The following is a 23,517-nucleotide window of genomic DNA, read 5'->3' as shown; positions in this document are numbered from 1 at the left end:
CATACCTAAGGATCCAGGAAGGAATCCCGTCACATCAGTTTGGGTTTCGTGAAAAGCACGGTACAATTGAGCAGGTCAACCGGATAACAGCAGAAATTCGGAATGCATTCGAAAAACGCGAGTACTGTACCGCAATATTTCTAGATGTCTCTCAAGCATTTGATAGAGTCTGGCTAGAAGGTCTAATGTACAAAATCAAGACAATGCTCCCTTGTAATACCCACAAGCTTTTAGAGTCTTACCTCTACGACAGAAAATTTGCTGTGAGGTGCAACACTGATATATCTGACGAATTCACTGTTGGAGCTGGAGTTCCTCAAGGAAGCGTACTCGGACCAACATTATATGTTCTCTACACAGCAGACATCCCGACAAGCACACGATTAACAACATCTACGTTTGCTGATGATACAGCTATTCTTAGCCGCTCAAAATGCCCGATGCAAGCAACTGCGCAGCTAGCTCTTCATCTGGTGGATGTTGAAAAATGGCTATCAGACTGGCGAATTAAAGTAAACGAACAAAAATGCAAGCACGTTACGTTCACCTTGAATAGGCAAAACTGCCCGCCCCTTACGCTAAACAACACCCTACTCCCGCAAGCAAACGAGGTAACATATCTAGGAGTACACCTCGATAGAAGACTCACATGGCGTCGGCACATAGAAGCTAAAAGAACCCACCTAAAGCTTAAAGCCAGCAGCCTTCATTGGCTTATCAACGCTCGGTCTCCCCTTTGCCTTGAATATAAAGTCCTGCTGTATAACTCGGTACTTAAACCTATATGGATGTACGGCTCCCAGTTATGGGGGAATGCCAGCAATAGCAATATTGACATAGTCCAGCGAGCTCAGTCGAAGATCTTGAGAACAATCACCGGGGCACCTTGGTACGTTCGCAACGAAAACATACATCGCGACTTAAACATTCTTCCAGTCAAAGATGTGATCGCAGAACAGAAGGAAAAGTACTTTAGCAAGCTATTGTCGCACCCTAACCACCTGGCGAGAGGTCTAACAAGGTTGAGTAACCAATCACGACTTCGTCGGAATGACCTACCCACCCAGCGACCGTCTTGAGGAACGTGCAACCAGAATGCAGTCTTAGTCTACTGTTAGTTAAATGTTAATGTTAAGATTTGAAAACTTATTGTTAGTCTCAAAATTAAGAGAAGATCCAATAAATAAAAGCAAAGTTTAATAAAAAAAAAAATTGATGGCAATTAAAAAGGAACTAGGAAAGGAAATATGGATCGCTTTTTAAAAAAAGGTTTGTTTAATGTATTCTACATAAGTATTTTGATGGATAAAGTGGCGAGTTTAAGGTACGCGCCAGAGGTCTGCAACGCCTGCAATTGCGCCAAGTCCAGAAAAGCAAGACGGCGATTGCACCAGCACAGACTCTGAAAAAGATTTTGTACCCAATAAGCAGAGTAACTCAAAAAGGAGTAAGGAGGAAAATATTAAAATACTCTTATTTTTAATTCAAAACTTTTGGTTAAAATAAAAAAATGTTCTTGAAAAATTAAAAAAAAAAAATGTTAATGTCGGACGATAGTATCGGTTACTATCAAAAACAATCGCCGGCTATCGATGGCGCCTACTATCGATAGTTCTCCACCTCTAATCCATAGCTTTATTAACCATGGTGGAATTTAAGTTTCAAGTCTTATAGGACACCCAGTTCGTCAACCTTAGTTAATTGTTCTAAGTCGTTCCCATAGAGAATGTTTGTAGCCTGGTGAGGACTATATCAATAAAATGACATGAGTTTACATTTCGATCCAGTACAAGTGAATTAGTTAAGGCAAGAGGCAAGCCGTTAATAAACACTGTAAAAAGTAAGGGTCCCAATGATGGATTCCTTAGGACACCCGAGATGTGGCGCGGCTTAAACGCGATGTTAAATCTTTAAAGAAGACACGTTGGGTTCTTCCAGATAAGTAGCTCGAAATCCAGATAAGAAGATCAGTTGGGAATCCCAACAGACTGAGTTTACTTATAAGAAGCGAATGGTTAACAGAGTCAAATGCTTTACTGAAGTCAGTATTTGTAGGCCATTCCGCAACCCATCCGTGACAAAAGATGAAAGCTCCAATAAGTTGGTAGTAGTGGAGATTCATGAAGCCGTGCTGGCACGGAGGTCTTATTGAACTACATAGGTGTTGCAAATGTGGAGTGTTAAGTTTTTCAAAAAGTTTTGGTTGCTGACAATTTAGAAATTTCTTTATAATTTGCAACATCGGATTTTTCCATTTTATGCAGCAGAATATTGTAAAATTCCTTTCACATAAGGGGTAAGATCGAAGTCTCCAGAGATAGTTTAAAGAGTTGAAGAAGCCGTTTGCACAGATCCTTGGTGCAGTTCTTCAGAACTCAGCCTGGTACTCCTGGTAAAGAAGCCTGGTAAAGAAGTATTTAAATCTGTTGCAGCAACGAGGTTGAAACATTGCTGTGAATGACTTCGTGCTGGTAAAGGACGAAATTCTGGCAAACCAATACTGCTCATAAACCTTATATAAAGTCTTTTGCCACCCCAGGTGCATTATAGCCTCGTAAACATGGTTAATAACTGACCACCTAAATGCACTTGGTACTACTTGCAAGCATCGTGTCTTCCCATTCCTTTGAATTATACGATACAGGAAACTGTTCCTCATTTCATTATAATTTGCTATATCTTTCTGCATTTCATCATTATTCAAACCGGTCATTATTTTTGTTCATGAGTTTTGATAACGCTTCTGTTCGGATGCAAGTCAGTTGTGAGTTATAGTTGCCAAGTCAACTTCCACTATCTTTCTTGAACTTTCCTACGCTACTGCAGTGACTGGATTTCTAGATAAGTAATCAAGTGACTGAAATTCAAAGGGCTCCATTAATAACCACTAACGATGAGGGACAAAGTAGTGGAGATGCTAGTTGTGTGACTGATCCTGGTTTGGGGAGTTTGATCAGTGCTTGTATTTTTCGAGGATTGGGTTTCAGCTCGCCATTTTTTATAAAAAAACCTAAGTACCCTATCTCTGTTCGAAAAAATTTCCACTTTTTAACATTGAAGGAAAAACCTGACTTTAATAATACGCTTAAGGGGTTAGGCGGGTTTACTTGGCCAATAGAAGGGCTATTTTCAATAATTTTTTTTTTATAAGGAATGCAAATTTTTAGTTTATTTAATATACATATTTGAAGAAGAATTTCGGAAGTTTTCAGAAAGAAATATTAAACAGTCAGCCATTGAGATGTAATTTCTGGTGACCCCTCGGAAAAAAGGTGCTTTCTCGTTGCCAGCACAATTCCTGACAGAATCATCCGTAATAAAAATACCAAGTATTTTATATTAGTACAGAGCTAAAACTAGAAATGGAACGAGGGAAAAAAAAATTAGTGAAAACTGGATTTTTTGGACACTTTTTTGTAAAAAAATTCAAATTGTGGTGAAATTTGTTAAAAATTTTTTTTTTAAATAGTTGTGATCAACGAATCAAGTTCAAGTTCTCGAGAATCGTATCTCGAAGGCTTGTGCAAAATTTGATCAATCTCAGTTAAGTAGTTTCCGAGAAATCAACCGACTTTGAAAACATAGTTTCGAGAAAAACACGTTTAAAGTTTGCGCTCTACCTATACCTGACCTCGAGCGTCCACCTTTTCAAGGCTGTATCTCCGAAACATTTATACGAATCGACTTGAAAATTTTGGAGAATATTTTCGAGATTTATGAGAAAATAAAAAAAATAAATTTTTTTAAAACTGCCAAACCCACCTAACCCCTTAACACTGCCTCCAATCTGTCAAATGCTTCTTCTAGTATTAGAAAAGATTAATGCGTCATCGGTGTAGACTACTGCATATCTATTATCCAAATCCTCTAAAGCTCGGAAGGGCATGGCTAAAAATTCTTATTGACCCTCTGGTGTCTCAAATGCAGTTCGCTCAACCGAATCCGTGTGAATGAGCACCTGAAAGAAACCACTGGCCATGTCTAGGCTAGATAACTATTTACCGCCTTGCAGGAAATCTATTTGATCTGATATTAATGGTAAGGGGTATCTATCTGACACGGTCTTTCTAAAAATGGAATTGAAGTTGAGTGCAGGTGTTCATTTTCACAGTGCATCTTGCGCGAATTTTTCAGAACAAAACCAAACTTTGAAGTGGTCAGATCATTTATTACGTATCCAAATTTAAAATATTTGTAATGGATTTTGAAGTTGAAGGTATTTTCTAAAATTTGAGATATTATACAAAATTTTACTTGTTAAACTGCTTTTGTTATATTCATTTGAAAAAATACTTGTTTAATGTATCTCCGACCCTATAAAGTATATATATTCTTGATCAGGATCACCTCCTGAGTCGATATGAGCATGTCCGTCTGTCCGTCCGACTTATGGGTCGGAGATGTCTCCTTCACTGCGTTGCACACTTTTGACCAAAATTATTCTGCAAGGGTGTAAAAATGGGATATGGTACAGATTCTATTTTAGGAAAAACAATCTGATTTGTCGAATTTCATAAGGATCGACCGACAATATCCTATAGCTGCCATATAACTGATTCGGAAATGCGAGAACATTTTTCAATAATTCGGAGCTATCTGCTGAAATAACTGGCTTAGATGAAAGCGTAATAATACGATGTTCAACATTGCTCCAAGCCATGGCATCAGAGTACAGGATTAATGCTGACAAATTCAGAATATATGCTCTTGACACTGCCAAACAATTGTTATGTTTGTATGATTGGTACTACTTCCCATCCTCAATGCACAAAGTGTTAATCCATGGTGCAGATGTGATTAATTTTGCTCTTGTTTCAATTGGAAAATTATCGGAAGAAGCTGCAGAGTCGCCAAACAAAGACATAAAACAATATAGAAAGCAGAACACACGAAAAATATCTCGAATTGCCACAAATACGGATTTAATTCATAGACTACTTTTATCTTCTGATCCTTTTATTACAGGACTAAGGAAATTACCTTGCAAATTTAAATCTAATTTAATGATATCAACGTTAGATTTTTTAGAAGAATTTGATTAACTGTTATGTTTTTCTATGTTTTTTGATTTAAATGATGTTTGTTGGGACTTGTGCCAGCATCAAATATCATAATTATTTCTATTTAATTATCTCAGTGTAACTAGCCGCAGCGGTCCACTAATTGCCCATTATCAGCTGTTCCATATTCTTTGTTTCTCCCAGATTCGTATGCGGTTTGTTGTTCTTTTGTAGCGCATGCACTTTGGGAGCTTTGGTGGAGCTTCTGCGCAAGCTCTTAGGTTTTAGGCACTTGTATATTCGGCGTTGTTTTGGATCGGCCGCTGCATTTGTTTTGGGATTAAATTGACCCATAATAATTTGAATTGTAAATTGAACCTCGTCTTACTAATTCGGTCGCTATTAAAACGCTGATAGCTCAACATTTGGTGACCCCGACGTGACCGCGCCCGGTTTGATTTGTGATCAAATCATCGTATTTAGTGCCTCGGTTCCTGCAAGCAGGGAAAGGCTGTTGCAGCGAAGAGCAGACGTGACCTACCAGGAGATGGAAGCCCTGCATAATAAGGTCAAGCATGCAGTGCAGAAGGGCGATTTGACCATCATGGTACTGAAGCCGTTGGAAATTGCGTTGCGCAAGAAATTCACCACACTCCAGGATGAGTTAGAGCGATTGAGCTCTAGTGAAATTGCGAGCGATTTATTCTGGAAGTTCTCTCAGCTTGCCGCTGATGTGCGCTTTGACATTCAGGTGGGAATGGCAAAGCACTCCATGAGGGTATCTGCACACTCCACTCGTCTCGACGGCACCAATGGTCCCACTGCTCCGTCAATGGCAGAACCAACCATAGCGGATGTGAAGGTGCAAGATGGTCTGTTGGAAAATCGTCGCTCATGCAGTCAGGATTACTCGCTGGACCGCGACATCCAATCGGGTTCTCGGGACTCGAAGTTGGAACGAACCTTGAACAACGATCACGATAGCCAGTACGTGGGCAATTGCGTCTCATCAGTGCCCCTGCTATCCACCGCTCCCCCCGTGGTCGCTATTTCCACATCGCATCTGGTAGTTGTCTGCGATGGATTTTCTAAAGCTGCTGTGCTTAATCCCTCATCTGGCCCGGGATTTGGTTTATTGTCACCGTTGCCGATTAAGTCAGCGCCCAGGTCTGACTCCATTCTGGACTCTAGCCTGCACCCTTCCAATGGGAGATAGTCCGCATCGCTGCTGCAGCTGCCAAGGTGGCTGCTGCTCCAGCCGTTAAGGCTCCCGATCCTGCAATCGAAATGTGCGCCTACACGCAATTTCGGAAAGAAGTTTCCTTCCACTCTCGCCACTCTATTGACGCCTGGCTCGAGCGCTCTCTGGATCTGGATGGACACGGCAGCCTGCAACTGAGAATTATGGACCTTGAGATCATCAGCAATATTATTGCTGTCCCATGATGAAGCTGTCCCATGCCCATAAGGATTTTTTTTTTAAAGATAATTATTTCTATTTAATTCTCTCAGTGTAATTAGCCGCAGCGGTCCACTAATTGCCCGTTATCAGCTGTTCCATATTCTTTGTTTCTCCCAGATTCGTATGCGCTTTGTTGTTCTTTTGTAGCGCATGAACTTTGGGAGCTTTGACTAGGAACGTTAAAATTTAAGCGTATTAGTAAATGCTGGGTGTCTATATTTCCATAAATAAGATTATATAGAAACATGACACCCAGCATCATTCTACGGTTTGTTAATGATGGTAAATTGATTAGTAAAAGTCTACAACGATAAGAGGGGAGGTAAAGATTTGCATCCCAATTAAGTCCCCTAAGAGCAACAGTAAGCAACAGAAGCAGTAAAACTGCTTCGGATCCTGAGTAAACTGAATCCTGCAGCGGCAAATATAACTCCTATAACATTCTGCTTTATGCACGGTGAAATTGGACCAAGCTACTAAGTATCTTGAATAAAGTGCCTTGTATACCAAGGCGGATTCGTTGAAGCGGACGGATATTTCCACGGCACGCAAGCGTCGAAAAATATGTTCAAAGTGTAATAAAATTTTTGTAATGCGATGTTTATATCCTCGCATGCCAGTAAATCAGACCAATCAAATTCCGAAATTAACATATTTAATTTCATAAAGTCAGCCTCACGAAAGAAACGAACTTTCTGAGATTTAACTGTAGACTTAAGGTCAAAAAAGTAATTATTTTTGATTGAAACCTCAAGAATGATATGGATCCTCAGGGTTAGAAAGGGGCAAAGTTCTGGAAAGAGTAATTCCATCAGGATCAGAAACGAAACATAAGTCCAACAGCCGACCTAAAGAATTTCTAACGTGGTTAATTTGCCCGAGTGACATGTCGAACATGCCCTCAGGGAAGTCATGGTGGGAGTTAAGCTGTAAAGACGGTGAATTATCAACATTTGACCACATAAGTTCTGGGATATTAATCTGGGATATCAGACAAACGATCAAAAACCAAACGAATAGCGTACAAATGTTGCCAGTATGTTGGCGGTTCGGACGAAGGTGGTATGTACGAACAAGTAACATACAAAGATTGATCGGACAAAGTGATTTTGATGCAAAGAAATTCAATGTCACCAAATTCTTGTGATTTTACCTCTTCAGAAGTGAATTTGGAGTCTACAGAAATTAGCACTCCTCCTCCCCTTCGCAAAGTTCTATCACATCTAAAAGTGGTGTACCTACCATGAAAAACTTCGGAGCTTTAGATCCGGCAGTTACCAAGATTCTTTAAATACAATAATGTGAGATGCAAAGAAAGAACTATCAGAATACAGTTGGGGAAGTTTACTACGAAACCCTCTATTATTCTGATAGGTAAGTGTTAATGAAGACATTAGTTTTTTGAAATTAAGGTGGAAGATTGATCAGTGGCCGTAACATGTGGAAGTTTTACACCCACATTTCTTCAAATTTATTTTATGGGCGATTGTGAAGAGCACATGACGACTCGGTGCCTGTACAATTTTATTGAACAAGCAGAGGAAAGAGAAATTGTGATATTATTGGAAAATTTTTTAGAAGATCGCAATCAACTTATTCAATTGATCAAAAGAGTTTCGCTACGAATGACAATTATCAAATCGTCATAAAAGCCGAAAAAGTATCATTAGGTGAACATGCAGGTAAATTCAACGCTCCAACTGTTGATGAGGTTGCTGTTATCATGGTTGGTGATCCAGTGTACAAAAGATCTATAAAAATTACACGAACAACACTGCCAGTACGATTTCGGATCTACACCGTTCATATGACGCACTACAATATCTATTGATATTTTGGCAAGGACAAAGTGAATATCACCTTAATATGAAACAGAATGATCCAAATACCGGTAAATTTGACAATAATCTATTTACTTTCTTACTGTATGTATAGATTTTAATTTCGTATTGCATTTTATTTTTTATTTTCTTAGGTAATTACAGAAATATGAAAGTTAGCTCAATGAACTACTACGCACACCGAATAATGGTTAGACAACATCAAGACAATTATATCCTTCGATATCGTCAGCTGTTTCATCAATACATTTTTGATATGTATGTTAAGGTACAAAGCGAACGCTTGCGATTCCTTCGATTCCACCAGGCAAAACTAAGATCGAAAGAATATATTCACTTACGAGATGCTGTTGCTGGAAACATCGATGAAAATTTAAATCTCAATGACATCGGTAATGCTTTCATTTTACCTTCAAGCTACATCGGCAGTCCACGGTACATGCAGGAATACATACAAGATGCGATGACTTACGTACGTCATTACGGCCGACCGAATTTATTTATTATATTTACATGTAATCCGAATTGGGAAGAGATACAAACTTTACTATTGCCAGGACAACAAGCCATTCATCGTCATAATTTAAATGCACGTGTGTTTAAACAAAAATTTAAATCATTCATTGATTTTATTGTTAAATATTCATTTTTTGTATTAAACATTGTTGGCTGTATACGATAGAGTGGCAAAAGCGAGGTTTGCCTCATGCCCACATCCGTCCTGAAGAAATCGATCAAATAATTTCCCAGACCCATTAATTGATCAAGAATTATTTGATATTGTCATCAAACACATGTTCCATGAACATGAGGTCATCGTGCATGGAAAATGGAAAATGTAAAAAAAACTTCCCAAAGCCGCATACGAATGATACGATCACGGATATTGATGGTTATCCAATGTATCGCCGCAGAAGTCCAAATTCGCTTCTGAAGAGGTAAAATCACAAGAGTTTGGTGACATTGAATTTCGGCAAAAAATCGCATTAGCAGTAGCATCGTCAGGCATTGCGGCTACTTTACTGGATGGTGGGAGAACAGCACATTCAACATTTAAGCTGCCATTGGACGTTCATGATAAACCAGATGCAACGTGCAACATCAAAAATAATAGTGGAATAGCTTCAGTGTTGCGGAAGAGTTCTATAATAATTTGGTATGAGTGCACAATGGCACACAAATATTCACTTGAAGCATTAAACAGAACTATGCAAGATTCAAACAGCAATAATAAACATTTCGGTGGTGCTTACCTTTGTCTGGTGACTTCCGACAGACCTTACCGGTTATACCTCGCTCTACTTACGCGGATGAGATTAATGCATGTTTGAAACAATCATTCTTATGGCGAAGTGTTGAAACACTTCGATTGACCATTAATATGCGAGTAAAATTGCGAAATGATCCATCAGCACAAATTTTTTCCGAACAACTACTAGATATTGGGAACGGTAAAATAGAACTGCAACCAAATACGCAATGCATTAAGCTACCCGACAATTTTTGCACTGTTGTTCAGGATAAAAAGGAATTGATTCAGAGTATTTTCTCGGTTATACAGAATAATTATTTGAATCATGAATGGCTTAGTCAACGGGCGATTTTGGCAGCCAAAAACGTTGATGTTGGCGAAATTAACTTCCAGATACAACTACCAGATACTGTTGTCTTTTAAACATAGCTTGCAAATAACTGTTAACCGTTTTTTTGCTTACGCTCTGTTTGCGAGAGCAACCGAAACAAAGCATGCCGTTTCGGTTCCTCTTTGAGCAGGAGGCTTTGTTTTGTTTCGGTTTTCTGTTGAACGAATTACGATGAGCAAATCATGAAACTCTCATCTACCGAACATCGCTCAATGAGAGATTTAAGTGACACTCGCACAGAGAGACTCAGTAAAAGACCGATTGACTGAAAAAGTCAGCGCAAAAACTCTTTTCAATAATTTGTTTTCGTTTCGCTGTACAGTGGCACATGGTACATGAAATTTGACGAAAAAACTTATTAAAATTTTAAACGTGAATTTTCCAATTTCAAACTAATATATTGATTATTTTAATTAAAAAATGAATAGTTTCGTTTTAAATTCATTTATTTTGAGTTAAGCCTAACAACTAAACTTTGGACAACTTTGTTGTCCATTTTGTTAAATATAAAAAATTGATGCACTTTTTTATTAAGTTGTTGTACCATTTTCAATAAATTTGATGAATCACTGTTTACACGAGAGATTTACAAAGCAAATTGACAAGTTGAGCCCACTAAACTTCACATACACACATACATGCACAACAGACCTTTTGAATCGTCGAACGCAAGCAAACGGTCCTAAAATGAGCAGACCAAACGAAAACAGAAAAAAGTGTGCTTTGACTGTGCGCGAGCAAAATTTGTATACGAGCAACTCAATCGGTTGCTCTCAGACTTTTTGCTCAAAGTCTCAGTGACAAACACTTATTTTGAGACCGCTCGAATCGGTTAACAGTTATTTGCAAGCTATGCTTTTAAATCAATCGATACTGTTGTTGATAAAAATTAAAGTTTAAATTTTCCGATTGAATTTTTAAATTCATTAGATATCCCTGGAATGCCACCACATAATCTTCTATTAAAGATTGGTTCCCCTATTATTCTACTTCGTAATTTGAATCCACCTCAATTATGTAACGGTACGCGTTAGGTCATCAAAAATATCACCGGAAACATTCTTGAAGCAACCATTTTGGCTTAAAGGAAAAGTGGTCCTGCTGCCACGTATTCCGATGATACCATCAGATTTTACCATACCCTTCAAAAGGCTACAGTTTCCAATTTGTTTAGCTTTCGTCATGTCTATAAATAAATCTCAAGGTCAAACAATGTCCATTTGTGGTTTAGATTTGAGAAATCCATGTTTTTCTCATGGTCAACTACTGCGTGTTCACGTGTTGGGAAACCGTCGAATCTATTTGTGTTAGGTGAAGACAGGTTAACCAAAAACATTGTGCACCGATTGGTCTTAAATTAAATTGAAAGTATTTATAATTCAAAAAAATTGATATTAATGTTTAAAAGTTTAAGACTGTCTGCCTTGCCTACCTCATTCATGAGTTTAAGCGTCACATATTATTAACTATATTATACTGTAATATACTTTATTTGTTATAAATTTAAATGGAAATAATAAATCTGAAAAAAAATTTTATTTTGTACCTATTGATTTCTGCTTAATATCAAGTGTAAGAACATTTTAAATAATTGTGTTCAACGTACTTCCCCTTCGAATCTCAGTCCAGTGAATTTGTATACCAACATCAACATTTTCGTCTTTGTTCGTAAAAAATTTCATTGTACTAAAGGGTTATAGTAGTAGAAAGTCAAATAAGATCACCAAATTTTTTTACAAATACCATCTGTGTGAAAAAGTCACAGCAACGCGTGTCCGGGTCAGCTAGTAGAAATATAAAAAACACGCAATTTAAAATGCAAAAAAAATCACTAAGGAACCATGGAATAAAAAAAAAGAAAAGGTATCTTCGACGTAAGCCAAAGTTGATAAATCCCTACAGTTAGATGTCGGCTTACTTTGTAAAACATTTATGGGAATATATATATATCCCCAATATCGGATATATTCGGCCGAACCTTATGATAATATCCTTGTTAGTTCAATTTCTGATAATGTAATATTGTAAATAATATCAAAATAAATTAAAAAATATTTGATATTTTTGATCCTACATCATATTGTTGCCTGACCGGCTGTTTTGTCATATATGCACATTGCGTTCAAATAAAACGATGCACACAAGCACAATCACATGCTTATATCGACTCAAGAGATGATCCTATATACATAATTATGTATATACTTTAAAATGAGTATGTATGTCTATAATAATATAATATAGGGTTCGAAAATTAGGCTACCCTCTGCAATGACATCTATCCTTAGTGGAATGGCACCAGTAAAAAAAGACAACACTAAAGCCCTTACAATCAAACCAAACGTCCCTTTCACACAAATCTTCTTGCCATTTCATAAATTTAAGAATTTATATACTTATTTTTTAACTCAAAGAAAGATTGAATAAAAAAAGACAAACTAGAAAAAAAGAATTTAATGGTATGAAAAATTTGGCTTCTTGTTGGATTATATATATTTATATTTATTAAACATACAAGTTATTAAACATACAAGTTCTAATACGTATTAATTCCTTCGCTAAGTACACAGGCCGACAATTTCCAACTTTTTTTTCCTTCACGCATAATTTTACCTGCTCCATCACCTTTCGGTTCCCCTGAACCAAAGTCCAGAATAAACATAGTTTCTATCACCCACAGTTTCCGCGGTACACCTAAGAGAAGAAATTGATCAAATTTCACCATATATTGAATTATGTAGGCCGTGTAGTGGCGATGACCATCATTGTTTCTAGTACATATAATTTTTGAAATGTATGTGTTCCAACTAAAATTAAAAAATGTTATATAGCAGTTACCATATCTTTGGAATACGTATCCAAAGTTAAAATCTCCGATTTTCTACATACATTTTTGGTCTTCTATGATTTTTCCCCAAACATTTTCCTATGAAAGATTTTCATTTTCTTATTGAAATCAGTAGATCATACCATGTTTTAATTTTGGATATAAGGCAAAACTCGAAATAATTTTATTGAATTTATTATAGGTGGTTAAACAATATTTTCGTCAATTAAATTGGAGTTTTTAATCTCATATTTTCAAAAAGTCATGGCTACAATTTCTGTAAAGCTTTACTAAACAAGCTGAACCGGCAATAGATACGTTTTGAACATAGAACAGTTTTAGATAGCCATGACTTTTTAAAAATTTCTTTTCCGCTTGCACCGTTGTCGTTATAGGGATTTTTTTTTAAAGCAAGATGGAGACTTTTCCAATTTGCAAGGCTTTGTATACCATGTATCCTTTATAGTTAGTGGTGTTTTTTTCATTGCAGCTTCTACATTGAGTACGGAAAATAGTTTAAATATATTGGTACAGTGGACACTTTTTATGTGATTACATTTTTATTTCATTTGTTAAGAGCGCTTCAAGCTTTAACAAAGCTAGAAAAATGTTTGGAGAAAAATCATAGAAGACCAAAAATTAATGTAGAAAATCGGAGATTTGAACTTTGGATGAGTATTCCAAAGATATGGTAACTGCCAGATACCATTTTTTAATTTTAGTTGGTACACATACATTTTAAAAATGATATGTACTAGAAACAATGATGGTCATCGCCATTACACGGCCTACATAATTCAATATATGGTAAAATTTGATCAATATCTTCTCTTAGGTGTACCGCGGAAACTGTGGGTGATAGAACCAATGTTTGTTCTGGACTTTGGTTCAGGGGAGCTTAAAGGTTATGGAGCAGTTGAAATTATGCGTGGAGATTTTTAGCTGTTGGCCTGTGGTATTATTAGAATTTAAGATTTAATTAATTGATCTCTTTAATTTAATTCAAAAAAAGCAAATAGGAGATACCTTTATCGGTTATCGTATCACGTGCTTTTTTAAGAACAAAAAAATCTTAAATACCTGTAAAGACCAATCTCCAGTTTGTTTATTGTAAATTGAAGAAAATCGCTGGTCTGAAGTGTAAGTGCTTTCAGATACAGTTAAAAGATGCAAGTCTCGATGACGTATCCACGATACCTTAAGCAGAAATATTATCATTAATAGAATAAAAGGCATATTCTAATAACATACCGTTTTATTCCCAAGGTTTCTTATTCTACAATTTAGACTCCCAGTTCTTCCAACTAAGGAAGTCACATTTTTCGTTGCAGACGTATCAAAGTATGGACCCCTATCAAGTGCTCTTATATTATGATTTTCGCGTAAATGAAGAAAATCTGTGATTTTCAGATTGTCCTCTAAATTTTTAGGACAAGCAAACCTTAAAATAACTAATAGAAAAATATTTATTTGTTTCGTTACTTCGAAGAATTCTCTTACAAATATAAATAAATGTCCGAATCGTCAAGTTGATTTTCATTATTAATGTTTCCCGGATTTAAAGTTACATTACACATTATAAAACATTTTTAAAAGTTAACATTTTATTACGGACTTAAATATGGAACATGCGCAGAACTCATTTGCAAAAATCTGTGTGTAAGTTATGCACTATTTCAACCAACGCCAGCAATTATTCTAGTACTTTGAAAGCATAAAAGTACTAGAATATTGGTAGCTGATCTAAAGAATCAAAAATAAAATAAGGTAAGAGGTTTACTGCTTTAAATCATTTTTATGAAATAATAATAATGTTATCTAAATATATAAAAATTTACAAATTCATTCTTACCTTCATCCTTACATACGTATAATTATTATAATTAAAGTAACCTATGAAGTACCTTATAAAGTATTCTATAAAGTATATAGGTTCTTGATCAGGATAAAATGCTGAGTCGATATAAGCATGTCCGTCTGTCTGTCTCTTTCTCTCGAACTAGTGTCTCAGTTTTAAAGCTATCGGTCAAACTTTGACCTTTCTTTCTTTTGCAATCAGTTTTTGGACCATCATAAAATTTTCACAAGGTTTAACTATAGCCTATAGGTTAACTATAGCCGATATTTGCGACCTATATCTTAGGATATAGGCTTTCACTTAATTCCAAGAGTGCATCAATTTGGTCTGCGCCTAAAGTTAGTTTTCTTTTGATTAGTCCTTCTCTCTACTTTCTCTCGATTATTATACCCTTGCAGAGGGTATTATAATTTTGGTCAAAAGTGTGCAACGCAGTGAAGGAGACATCTCCGACCCTATAAAGTATATATATTCTTGATCAGGATCACCTCCTGAGTCGATATGAGCATGTCCGTCTGTCCGTCTGTCCGTCGGTCCGTCTGTCCGTCTGTCTGTTTCTACGCAAACTAGTCTCTCAGTTTTAAAGCTATCGAGTTGAAACTTTGCACACACCTTTCTTTCCTTTGCAGGCAGTATATAAGTCGGAACGGCCGGGATCGGTCGACTATATCCTATAGCTGCCATATAACTGATTGATCGGAAATGCCATAACTTTGGTGTTTTTTAAGTTAGAGGGTTGGGAGTTTCTACACATGTTATATTTGACCAAAATATCTTATGTACAAAATTTCGTAAGGATCGGCCGACTATATCCTATAGCTGTCATAGAACGATCGAAATTGGCATAACTTTGGTGTTTTTTAAGTTAGATAGATGGGATTTGGTACAGATTCAATTTTGGGAAAAAAAATCTGATTTGTCGAATTTCATAAGGATCGGCCAACTATATCCTATAGCTGTCATATAACTGATTGATCGGAAATGCTATAACTTCGTTGTTTTTCAAGTTAAAAGCATGGGAGTTTCAATGGATTCCTCTTTTGGCAAAATAATTCGATATGCCAAATTTCATAAGGATCGGCCGACTATATACGATCCGCTATATATCTAATAATATAAGATGCGTGGCGCCACCTAGCGGACTGCGACTCAACTGCAAGGGTATATCAACTTCGGCTCCGCCCGAAGTTAGCTTTCCTTTCTTGTTTTTCCATTAATATAAATCCTCCTGTGTATTTGCGGGAAATATTAAAAAATGCCGATGAACGGAAATTAAAAAAAAAAATTATGTAGGTCTGCAGCGTCAAACATCAGATTGGATGTTCCAATCACGAATAAATCCAAAAAAAAAACATTGTAAAAATAATATAAAGCTAAAAAGAGTGACAGTAATACTCTTTATCAGAGTGCACACTGATCTCAATGCCTTATATTTTAAGCGACTATTTTGTCTTGCATACGAACTGCGTTTTTTTATACATATATGTAAATACTCTCACTCTTTCCTTGATATGGATGCTGGAAACCATCGGATCTGATGAATACAGTGCTCTACAAAAAACGTCAGTCATGGTGTTTAGCGACTATTTTGCCTTCGGACGCATTTTCACCTCGGCAACCAAGTGGAAGGGACGAAGAAGCAACGATCTGGGTCCCGTGAGCTAGTACTTTATGTACAGTAGCTGACATTGGGTACCAGGGATATTCTCCTATATATAAAAGTGCAGTTTTTCTCCTAGTCGCTTTTGGGCAAACTCAAGGGCATTTGCAAATTTGTCAGTGTGGAAAAATGGATTTCATTTGCGACATGGAGCTCAACTCCTCCCATAATTTTTTCGGAATTTCTTTTTTCCGGGCAGCCACTTTTTCTTCAGGGCCACGTACGTGCCACTTGTTAATACCAATTCTGAAGGACACTTTTAAAACAAATTTGAAAAAACGAATCCACGCATGTAGAGGACTTACACCATTCTTCGGCATTCTACGCCGGAGTTCTTCGGCGTAAATTTGTCCGATTAAACATTAGCGACAGCGGCTTCGCTCCACAGATTGGGCAAGACTGGGTCGAATTGGTTTTTGTCAAATTATTAAAAACTTTCCCAATGTAATTTTCAGTACAAAATTTCAAATTTGGCTTTGCCCAGTTGAAGCGTTGAATTCCAGTTGAATCCATAACTGGCAACTAAAGTCAATCCGGAAATATCTTTATTAACATTGAACACGTCTATTTATAACAGCATAAAACAGCATTTGGGTTTTAGCAAGTTCTGTAATGAGACCACTATTGGGGAATACTTTAATATAGTCTGATGGCTGAAATTCTGCTTGAAATTGTAATGAAAGCAAACTTTCTTTCTGCACCTTATACCTTGGAACTATCCAAAAGCATTTTTTTATTCCAGCATTAACATAAGCAACAAAGTTCCTAATCATCTTTTTCAATGAATCCTCTATGTTTTGTAAAGGTTTTCGATTTTGCGTCCATGTGCCAGCCAATACTCTTGCATTCTGTAATCAAACCTACTTTTATTCCACGAAACATGAAAAATGCTAGGTTAAAATTGTTTAATATAAAACTTTACAAAAGCACATATACACAAAGACACATCACATCAAACAAATTAACAAAACAAACAAATTTTACTAACCTTTACGAATATTTTCCATTTTACTTTGTTTTAAAATGTTAAGTAGAACTTTTACAATTTTACTTTAAAATGAGCTATTATAATTTTATATAATATTATTTAGCGGGTTATATTTAGCGGCTATATTATTTAGCGGGTCAAAAAGTCATCGTTTCTGATCAACGAACAACTGACTTTGGGGGCCACCGAATTTAGCAGGGCTGCATTATCAGTAACGAAATTTCGATTTTTAAATGCAACGTTATTATTCTAAGGAGATACAATTTTTTTTTCCTGACTAAAAAATATGGGCTTTGCAAAAATTTTGGGCATTGGGACCAGTGCATACACTGCAGTGCATAAATAATGCTTATTTTACAATAAAATCAACTGCTGATAACAACAACCTCTTAGCCCATGCTTTTTTATGCATGTCGGCCCTTGTCAACGCTGTCATCGCCCCAAACATCACGGATCTCCAGCTTAGCCTCAGCTTGGATGTCTCCAGCCGGCCAACCTCACTTTAGCCGATCCAAAGTTTTTCCGGCCACAACATATCGTTTTGCTTATCGGAGCTAGTCTATTTTATCAGCTTTAGTTTTTCTTATCTTTATTTATCTTATCGCTATTGTTGGTCGCAAGCCGACTCTTTTCGGCATCATTAAGCTAGCAAGCTTTCGTTTAGCCTATGTTCTAAGGCGGGTTCACTCTTGGTCTTTATCATAGGGCATACGCTATGCATCTATAAATTGGAGCATCATAAATTGGAGCTTTTGTCTCACTCCATTACATATGCGCCCATTAATATACAATATTATAACGTTATAAAAATAATTAATTTCGTGTTATTATTTGGAATAAAGGTCATAGGTAATCCCAATGACCAAAAAATCACTAAAACCTTGTTCAACAAAATGGCAGAGTGTGTGAGTAAATATATTCCGTTACCAAGGGGAACACTTCGATCCTGATGTTCGGCTTAGTGTCGTAGTGGAGGCCGTGGATACGACAAAAAAAATGTCTCTGTTAAAAATATCTTCAATATAATAAGTAGGACTAGGACTAGAACTTCAATATATATAATAACTAGCTGACCCGGACACGCGTTGCTGTGAATTTTTTCACACAGATGGTATTTGTAAAAAAATTTGGTGATCTTATTTGACTTTCTACTACTATAACCCTTTAGTACAATGAAATTTTTTACGAACAAAGACGAAAATGTTGATGTTGGTATACAAATTCACTGGACTGAGATTCGAAGGGGAAGTACGTTGAACACAATTATTTAAAATGTTCTTACACTTGATATTAAGCAGAAATCAATAGGTACAAAATAAAATTTTTTTTCAGATTTATTATTTCCATTTAAATTTATAACAAATAAAGTATATTACAGTATAATATAGTTAATAATATGTGACGCTTAAACTCATGAATGAGGTAGGCAAGGCAGACAGTCTTAAACTTTTAAACATTAATATCAATTTTTTTGAATTATAAATACTTTCAATTTAATTTAAGACCAATCGGTGCACAATGTTTTTGGTTAACCTGTCTTCACCTAACACAAATAGATTCGACGGTTTCCCAACACGTGAACACGCAGTAGTTGACCATGAGAAAAACATGGATTTCTCAAATCTAAACCACAAATGGACATTGTTTGACCTTGAGATTTATTTATAGACATGACGAAAGCTAAACAAATTGGAAACTGTAGCCTTTTGAAGGGTATGGTAAAATCTGATGGTATCATCGGAATACGTGGCAGCAGGACCACTTTTCCTTTAAGCCAAAATGGTTGCTTCAAGAATGTTTCCGGTGATATTTTTGATGACCTAACGCGTACCGTTACATAATTGAGGTGGATTCAAATTACGAAGGAGAATAATAGGGGAACCAATCTTTAATCGAAGATTATGTGGTGGCATTCCAGGGATATTTAACGAATTTAAAAATTCAATCGGAAAATTTACACTTTCATTTTCATCAACAACAGTATCGATTGATTTAAAAGCATAGCTTGCAAATAACTGTTAACCGATTCGAGCGGTCTCAAAATAAGTGTTTGTCACTGAGACTTTGAGCAAAAAGTCTGAGAGCAACCGATTGAGTTGCTCGTATACAAATTTTGCTCGCGCACAGTCAAAGCACACTTTTTTCTGTTTTCGTTTGGTCTGCTCATTTTAGGACCGTTTGCTTGCGTTCGACGATTCAAAAGGTCTGTTGTGCATGTATGTGTGTATGTGAAGTTTAGTGGGCTCAACTTGTCAATTTGCTTTGTAAATCTCTCGTGTAAACAGTGATTCATCAAATTTATTGAAAATGGTACAACAACTTAATAAAAAAGTGCATCAATTTTTTATATTTAACAAAATGGACAACAAAGTTGTCCAAAGTTTAGTTGTTAGGCTTAACTCAAAATAAATGAATTTAAAACGAAACTATTCATTTTTTAATTAAAATAATCAATATATTAGTTTGAAATTGGAAAATTCACGTTTAAAATTTTAATAAGTTTTTTCGTCAAATTTCATGTACCATGTGCCACTGTACAGCGAAACGAAAACAAATTATTGAAAAGAGTTTTTGCGCTGACTTTTTCAGTCAATCGGTCTTTTACTGAGTCTCTCTGTGCGAGTGTCACTTAAATCTCTCATTGAGCGATGTTCGGTAGATGAGAGTTTCATGATTTGCTCATCGTAATTCGTTCAACAGAAAACCGAAACAAAACAAAGCCTCCTGCTCAAAGAGGAACCGAAACGGCATGCTTTGTTTCGGTTGCTCTCGCAAACAGAGCGTAAGCAAAAAAACGGTTAACAGTTATTTGCAAGCTATGTTTAAAAGACAACAGATCGCCTGGTAACAACTGTTGTATCTGGAAGTTAATTTCGCCAACATCAACGTTTTTGGCTGCCAAAATCGCCCGTTGACTAAGCCATTCATGATTCAAATAATTATTCTGTATATCCGGGAAAATACTCTGAATCAATTCCTTTTTATCCTGAACAACAGTGCAAAAATTGTCGGGTAGCTTAATGCATTGCGTATTTGGCTGCAGTTCTATTTTACCGTTCCCAATATCTAGTAGTTGTTCGGAAAAAATTTGTGCTGATGGATCATTTCGCAATTTTACTCGCATATTAATGGTCAATCGAAGTGTTTCAACACTTCGCCATAAGAATGATTGTTTCAAACATGCATTAATCTCATCCGCGTAAGTAGAGCGAGGTATAACCGGTAAGGTCTGTCGGAAGTCACCAGACAAAAGTAAGCACCAGCGAAATGTTTATTATTGCTGTTTGAATCTTGCATAGTTCTGTTTAATGCTTCAAGTGAATATTTGTGTGCCATTGTGCACTCATACCAAATTATTATAGAACTCTTCCGCAACACTGAAGCTATTCCACTATTATTTTTGATGTTGCACGTTGCATCTGGTTTATCATGAACGTCCAATGGCAGCTTAAATGTTGAATGTGCTGTTCGCCCACCATCCAGTAAAGTAACCGCAATGCCTGACGATGCTACTGCTAATGCGATTTTTTGTTGCGACCGTATTGTGGCAAGAATCAACGATATTAAAAATGACTTACCGGTTCCACCGGGTGCATCCAAGAAAAAAAACCGCCTTGTTCAGCAGCAACAGCCAGTATAATCCGATCATACATAATTTTTGTTCTGCTGTCAGTAATGGTTCACTGTTCATGATAATTGTTGCTAAACTTCCATGGTCATATTGATTTTCTCGTTGTAAATCGGTATTGACTAAGTCGGTGGCTGGACGATTAGGTGATGTCATACCATAAAGATTAAGTGGTAAATTTGAAATAAGAACGCATAAATCCTCGATCAAGACCAATGCTTCATTGTACATCTCTGGTGTATAATCTATGTTTTGGCATTAATTTGTTTGTCTAATTCGATGCAAAATGTCTTCTGCAATACAATTTTTATATTTTTCCCACAAAGTTTGTGCTTGTGAGGAATAACATGTCGTCAAAATAATTGCAAACAACTGTTATTCGGTGTCGACCATTAACTGTTCGTAAAAATTTAAAAGACGTTGGTCCGGGAACATTTACCAATAACAAACGTAAATGGAAACACTCGCGTTGCTTTGGATGTACCGTGTAAAGTTTCCCTAATGTCTTAGCTTTGAATATACCTGTAATGGAAGGATGTGGTTTTCCTTGTTTCCGTGGCTTCCATTTTTTACTGGATTTGTTCCATGTGAAATAACGCGGAACATCACCATACACCAACGACTTCGCAAATTCGCCAAAAACATCAGGTTTTTGAGACGATGTAAAAAATTCAGTTAGAGTCGTTTTCGGAGCTACGAACGCTCTTTGGAGAACATTTTCTTCAGTGAACTATACACGTTAACCGTTTTCAAGATGTATTGCCAGATGTTGGACAGCAGGATCTCTTTCGTGGATGGGAAAGCTGAGAATATGCCAAATAGCTTCATTGCTGCTAATGTATCTGCCCATTTGGTATCGTGCTATTTCGTCATTTTCATTCATGTTTTGTACTTCAAATATGGCCAAATCACTGCCTTTGTTTACATATCTATAAATGTACTTAATTGATGTAACAGAACTGCAAAGCTCAACATTGATATGAGCTTTGTAAGTTTTTGAAAGTAGTGGTGAGTATGGTACTACCCACTGATTATCAAAGTCAACTTGATTTGGAAAGTTTGGAAGTCGCATTGTAAATGTGTGGCCACCAATACTTCTGCGGCGATACATTGGATAACCATCAATATCCGTGATCGTATCATTCGTATGCGGCTTTGGGAAGTTTTTTTTACATTTTCCATTTTCCATGCACGGTGACGTCATGTTCATGGATCATGTGTTTGGCGACAATATCAAATAATTCTTGATCAATTAATGGGTCTGGAATTTTGGCTGAAATTATTTGATCGATTTCTTCAGGACGGATGTGTGCATGAGGCAAACCTCGCTTTTGCCACTCTATCGTATACAGCCAACAATGTGTGATACAAAAAATTCAATATTTAACAATAAAATCAATTATGATTTCAATCTTTGTTTAAACACACGTGCAGTTAAATTATGACGATGAATGGCTTGTTGTCCTGGCAATAGTTAAGTTTGTTTCTCTTCATAATAAATAAATTCGGTCGGCCGTAATGACGTACGTAGGTCATCGCATCTTGTATGTATTCCTGCATGTACCGTGGACTGCCGATGTAGCTTGAATATAAAATCCCAATGCATTACCGATGTCATTGGGATTTAAATTTCCATCACAGACCATACATCGTCCAGTATTTGGGGATCATCCCTTCCCGTTCTCAAAAAACTTTTGGAGTAGCAGACCGTGAAGCACCCTGGGTGAATTTATGTATCCTATGACTTAGCCCTCCGAGACGTCGATTAAGAATTTATTTATGTAGTGGCAAGGAGATCTAACTTAGACCTACCGACAATTTGAGACGGAATCCCAGTTGAGTTGATTCTTTCTATTTTTTGGGGGGATTTGGGGGTTTCCTTACCTCCCTTTCAGTCGAGATCCAGCGAGCCATGATCAGGAGTCTCCTGAGTAAACCGTGGTTTTCCCGATCGGTTTCTTTGACGGGCTTGAGTTCCCGAGTTGACCACCCCTCGCTTTGCAGGATCACGCCTGTTTGTTGCGGTAAGGATGCGATAATGCGTTCGCCAGACTATTTTATACGGGCCCCACGGGAATGCTAGTGCGTCAGTTAAACCTGAATCATTGTAGAGCGGCATAGGATGTACTACAGCAGACTGTGCGAGGTAAAGGCGGACGTAGCCCTCCTTAACAAGCCCTAATAGATAGGCACAGTGGTCTGTGTATGTTACAGGAAAAATGGCGATCTGGAGCGGAGGGATACGTTAGGGGAAGGATCGGTGACACGTGGATATATAGTTGCGTGGATGTATAATGTCTTCGAAAAAAATTTTGGACGAATTGGCGAACGACATTCGAGGTTGCTCCAAGGACCTTGTGGCCGGGGACTTTGATGCATGGGCACAGGACTGGGCCTGCTCGAGAATCAACGCACTTGGTAGAGTCGTAAGGGAAACATTCACCTACCATGACCTTGTGCTACTGATCGAGAGCAACACATTCAGCAGAGTCCATCTATCGCGGGCTGGCGTAAAAGCAGCAGTTTTACTGCTAGCGACCACGAAGCACTATTTTGCTGGTAGTAGGATTCAGCAAGGGCAGCAGAGAGAACCTTCAAGGTTTTAGAGCA

General features: G+C 37.0%; 1 protein-coding gene across 1 annotated transcript in view; it reads right to left on the bottom strand.

Annotated features, from left to right (window-relative positions):
* LOC26514477 (protein CEPU-1) overlaps nt 1-14,440 on the bottom strand; it is a 148,115-nt gene extending 133,675 nt beyond the window's left edge. Inside the window, exons 1-3 of the mRNA XM_014904723.3 lie at nt 14,274-14,440; nt 14,025-14,224; nt 13,854-13,970 (exon numbers count right to left, since the gene is read on the bottom strand). Of these exons, the coding sequence (XP_014760209.1) occupies nt 13,854-13,970; nt 14,025-14,224; nt 14,274-14,313 (357 nt within the window). The 5' untranslated portion in view covers nt 14,314-14,440. The remainder of the gene's footprint in view (nt 1-13,853; nt 13,971-14,024; nt 14,225-14,273) is intronic.
* Between the last annotated feature and the right edge of the window lie 9,077 nt (nt 14,441-23,517).

This window comes from Drosophila ananassae, chromosome 3L (assembly GCF_017639315.1).
Source record: "Drosophila ananassae strain 14024-0371.13 chromosome 3L, ASM1763931v2, whole genome shotgun sequence".
Taxonomy (NCBI): domain Eukaryota; kingdom Metazoa; phylum Arthropoda; class Insecta; order Diptera; family Drosophilidae; genus Drosophila; species Drosophila ananassae.
The sequence above is the reverse complement of the archived record's forward strand: the minus strand, read 5'-3'. Positions and strand labels throughout refer to the sequence as shown.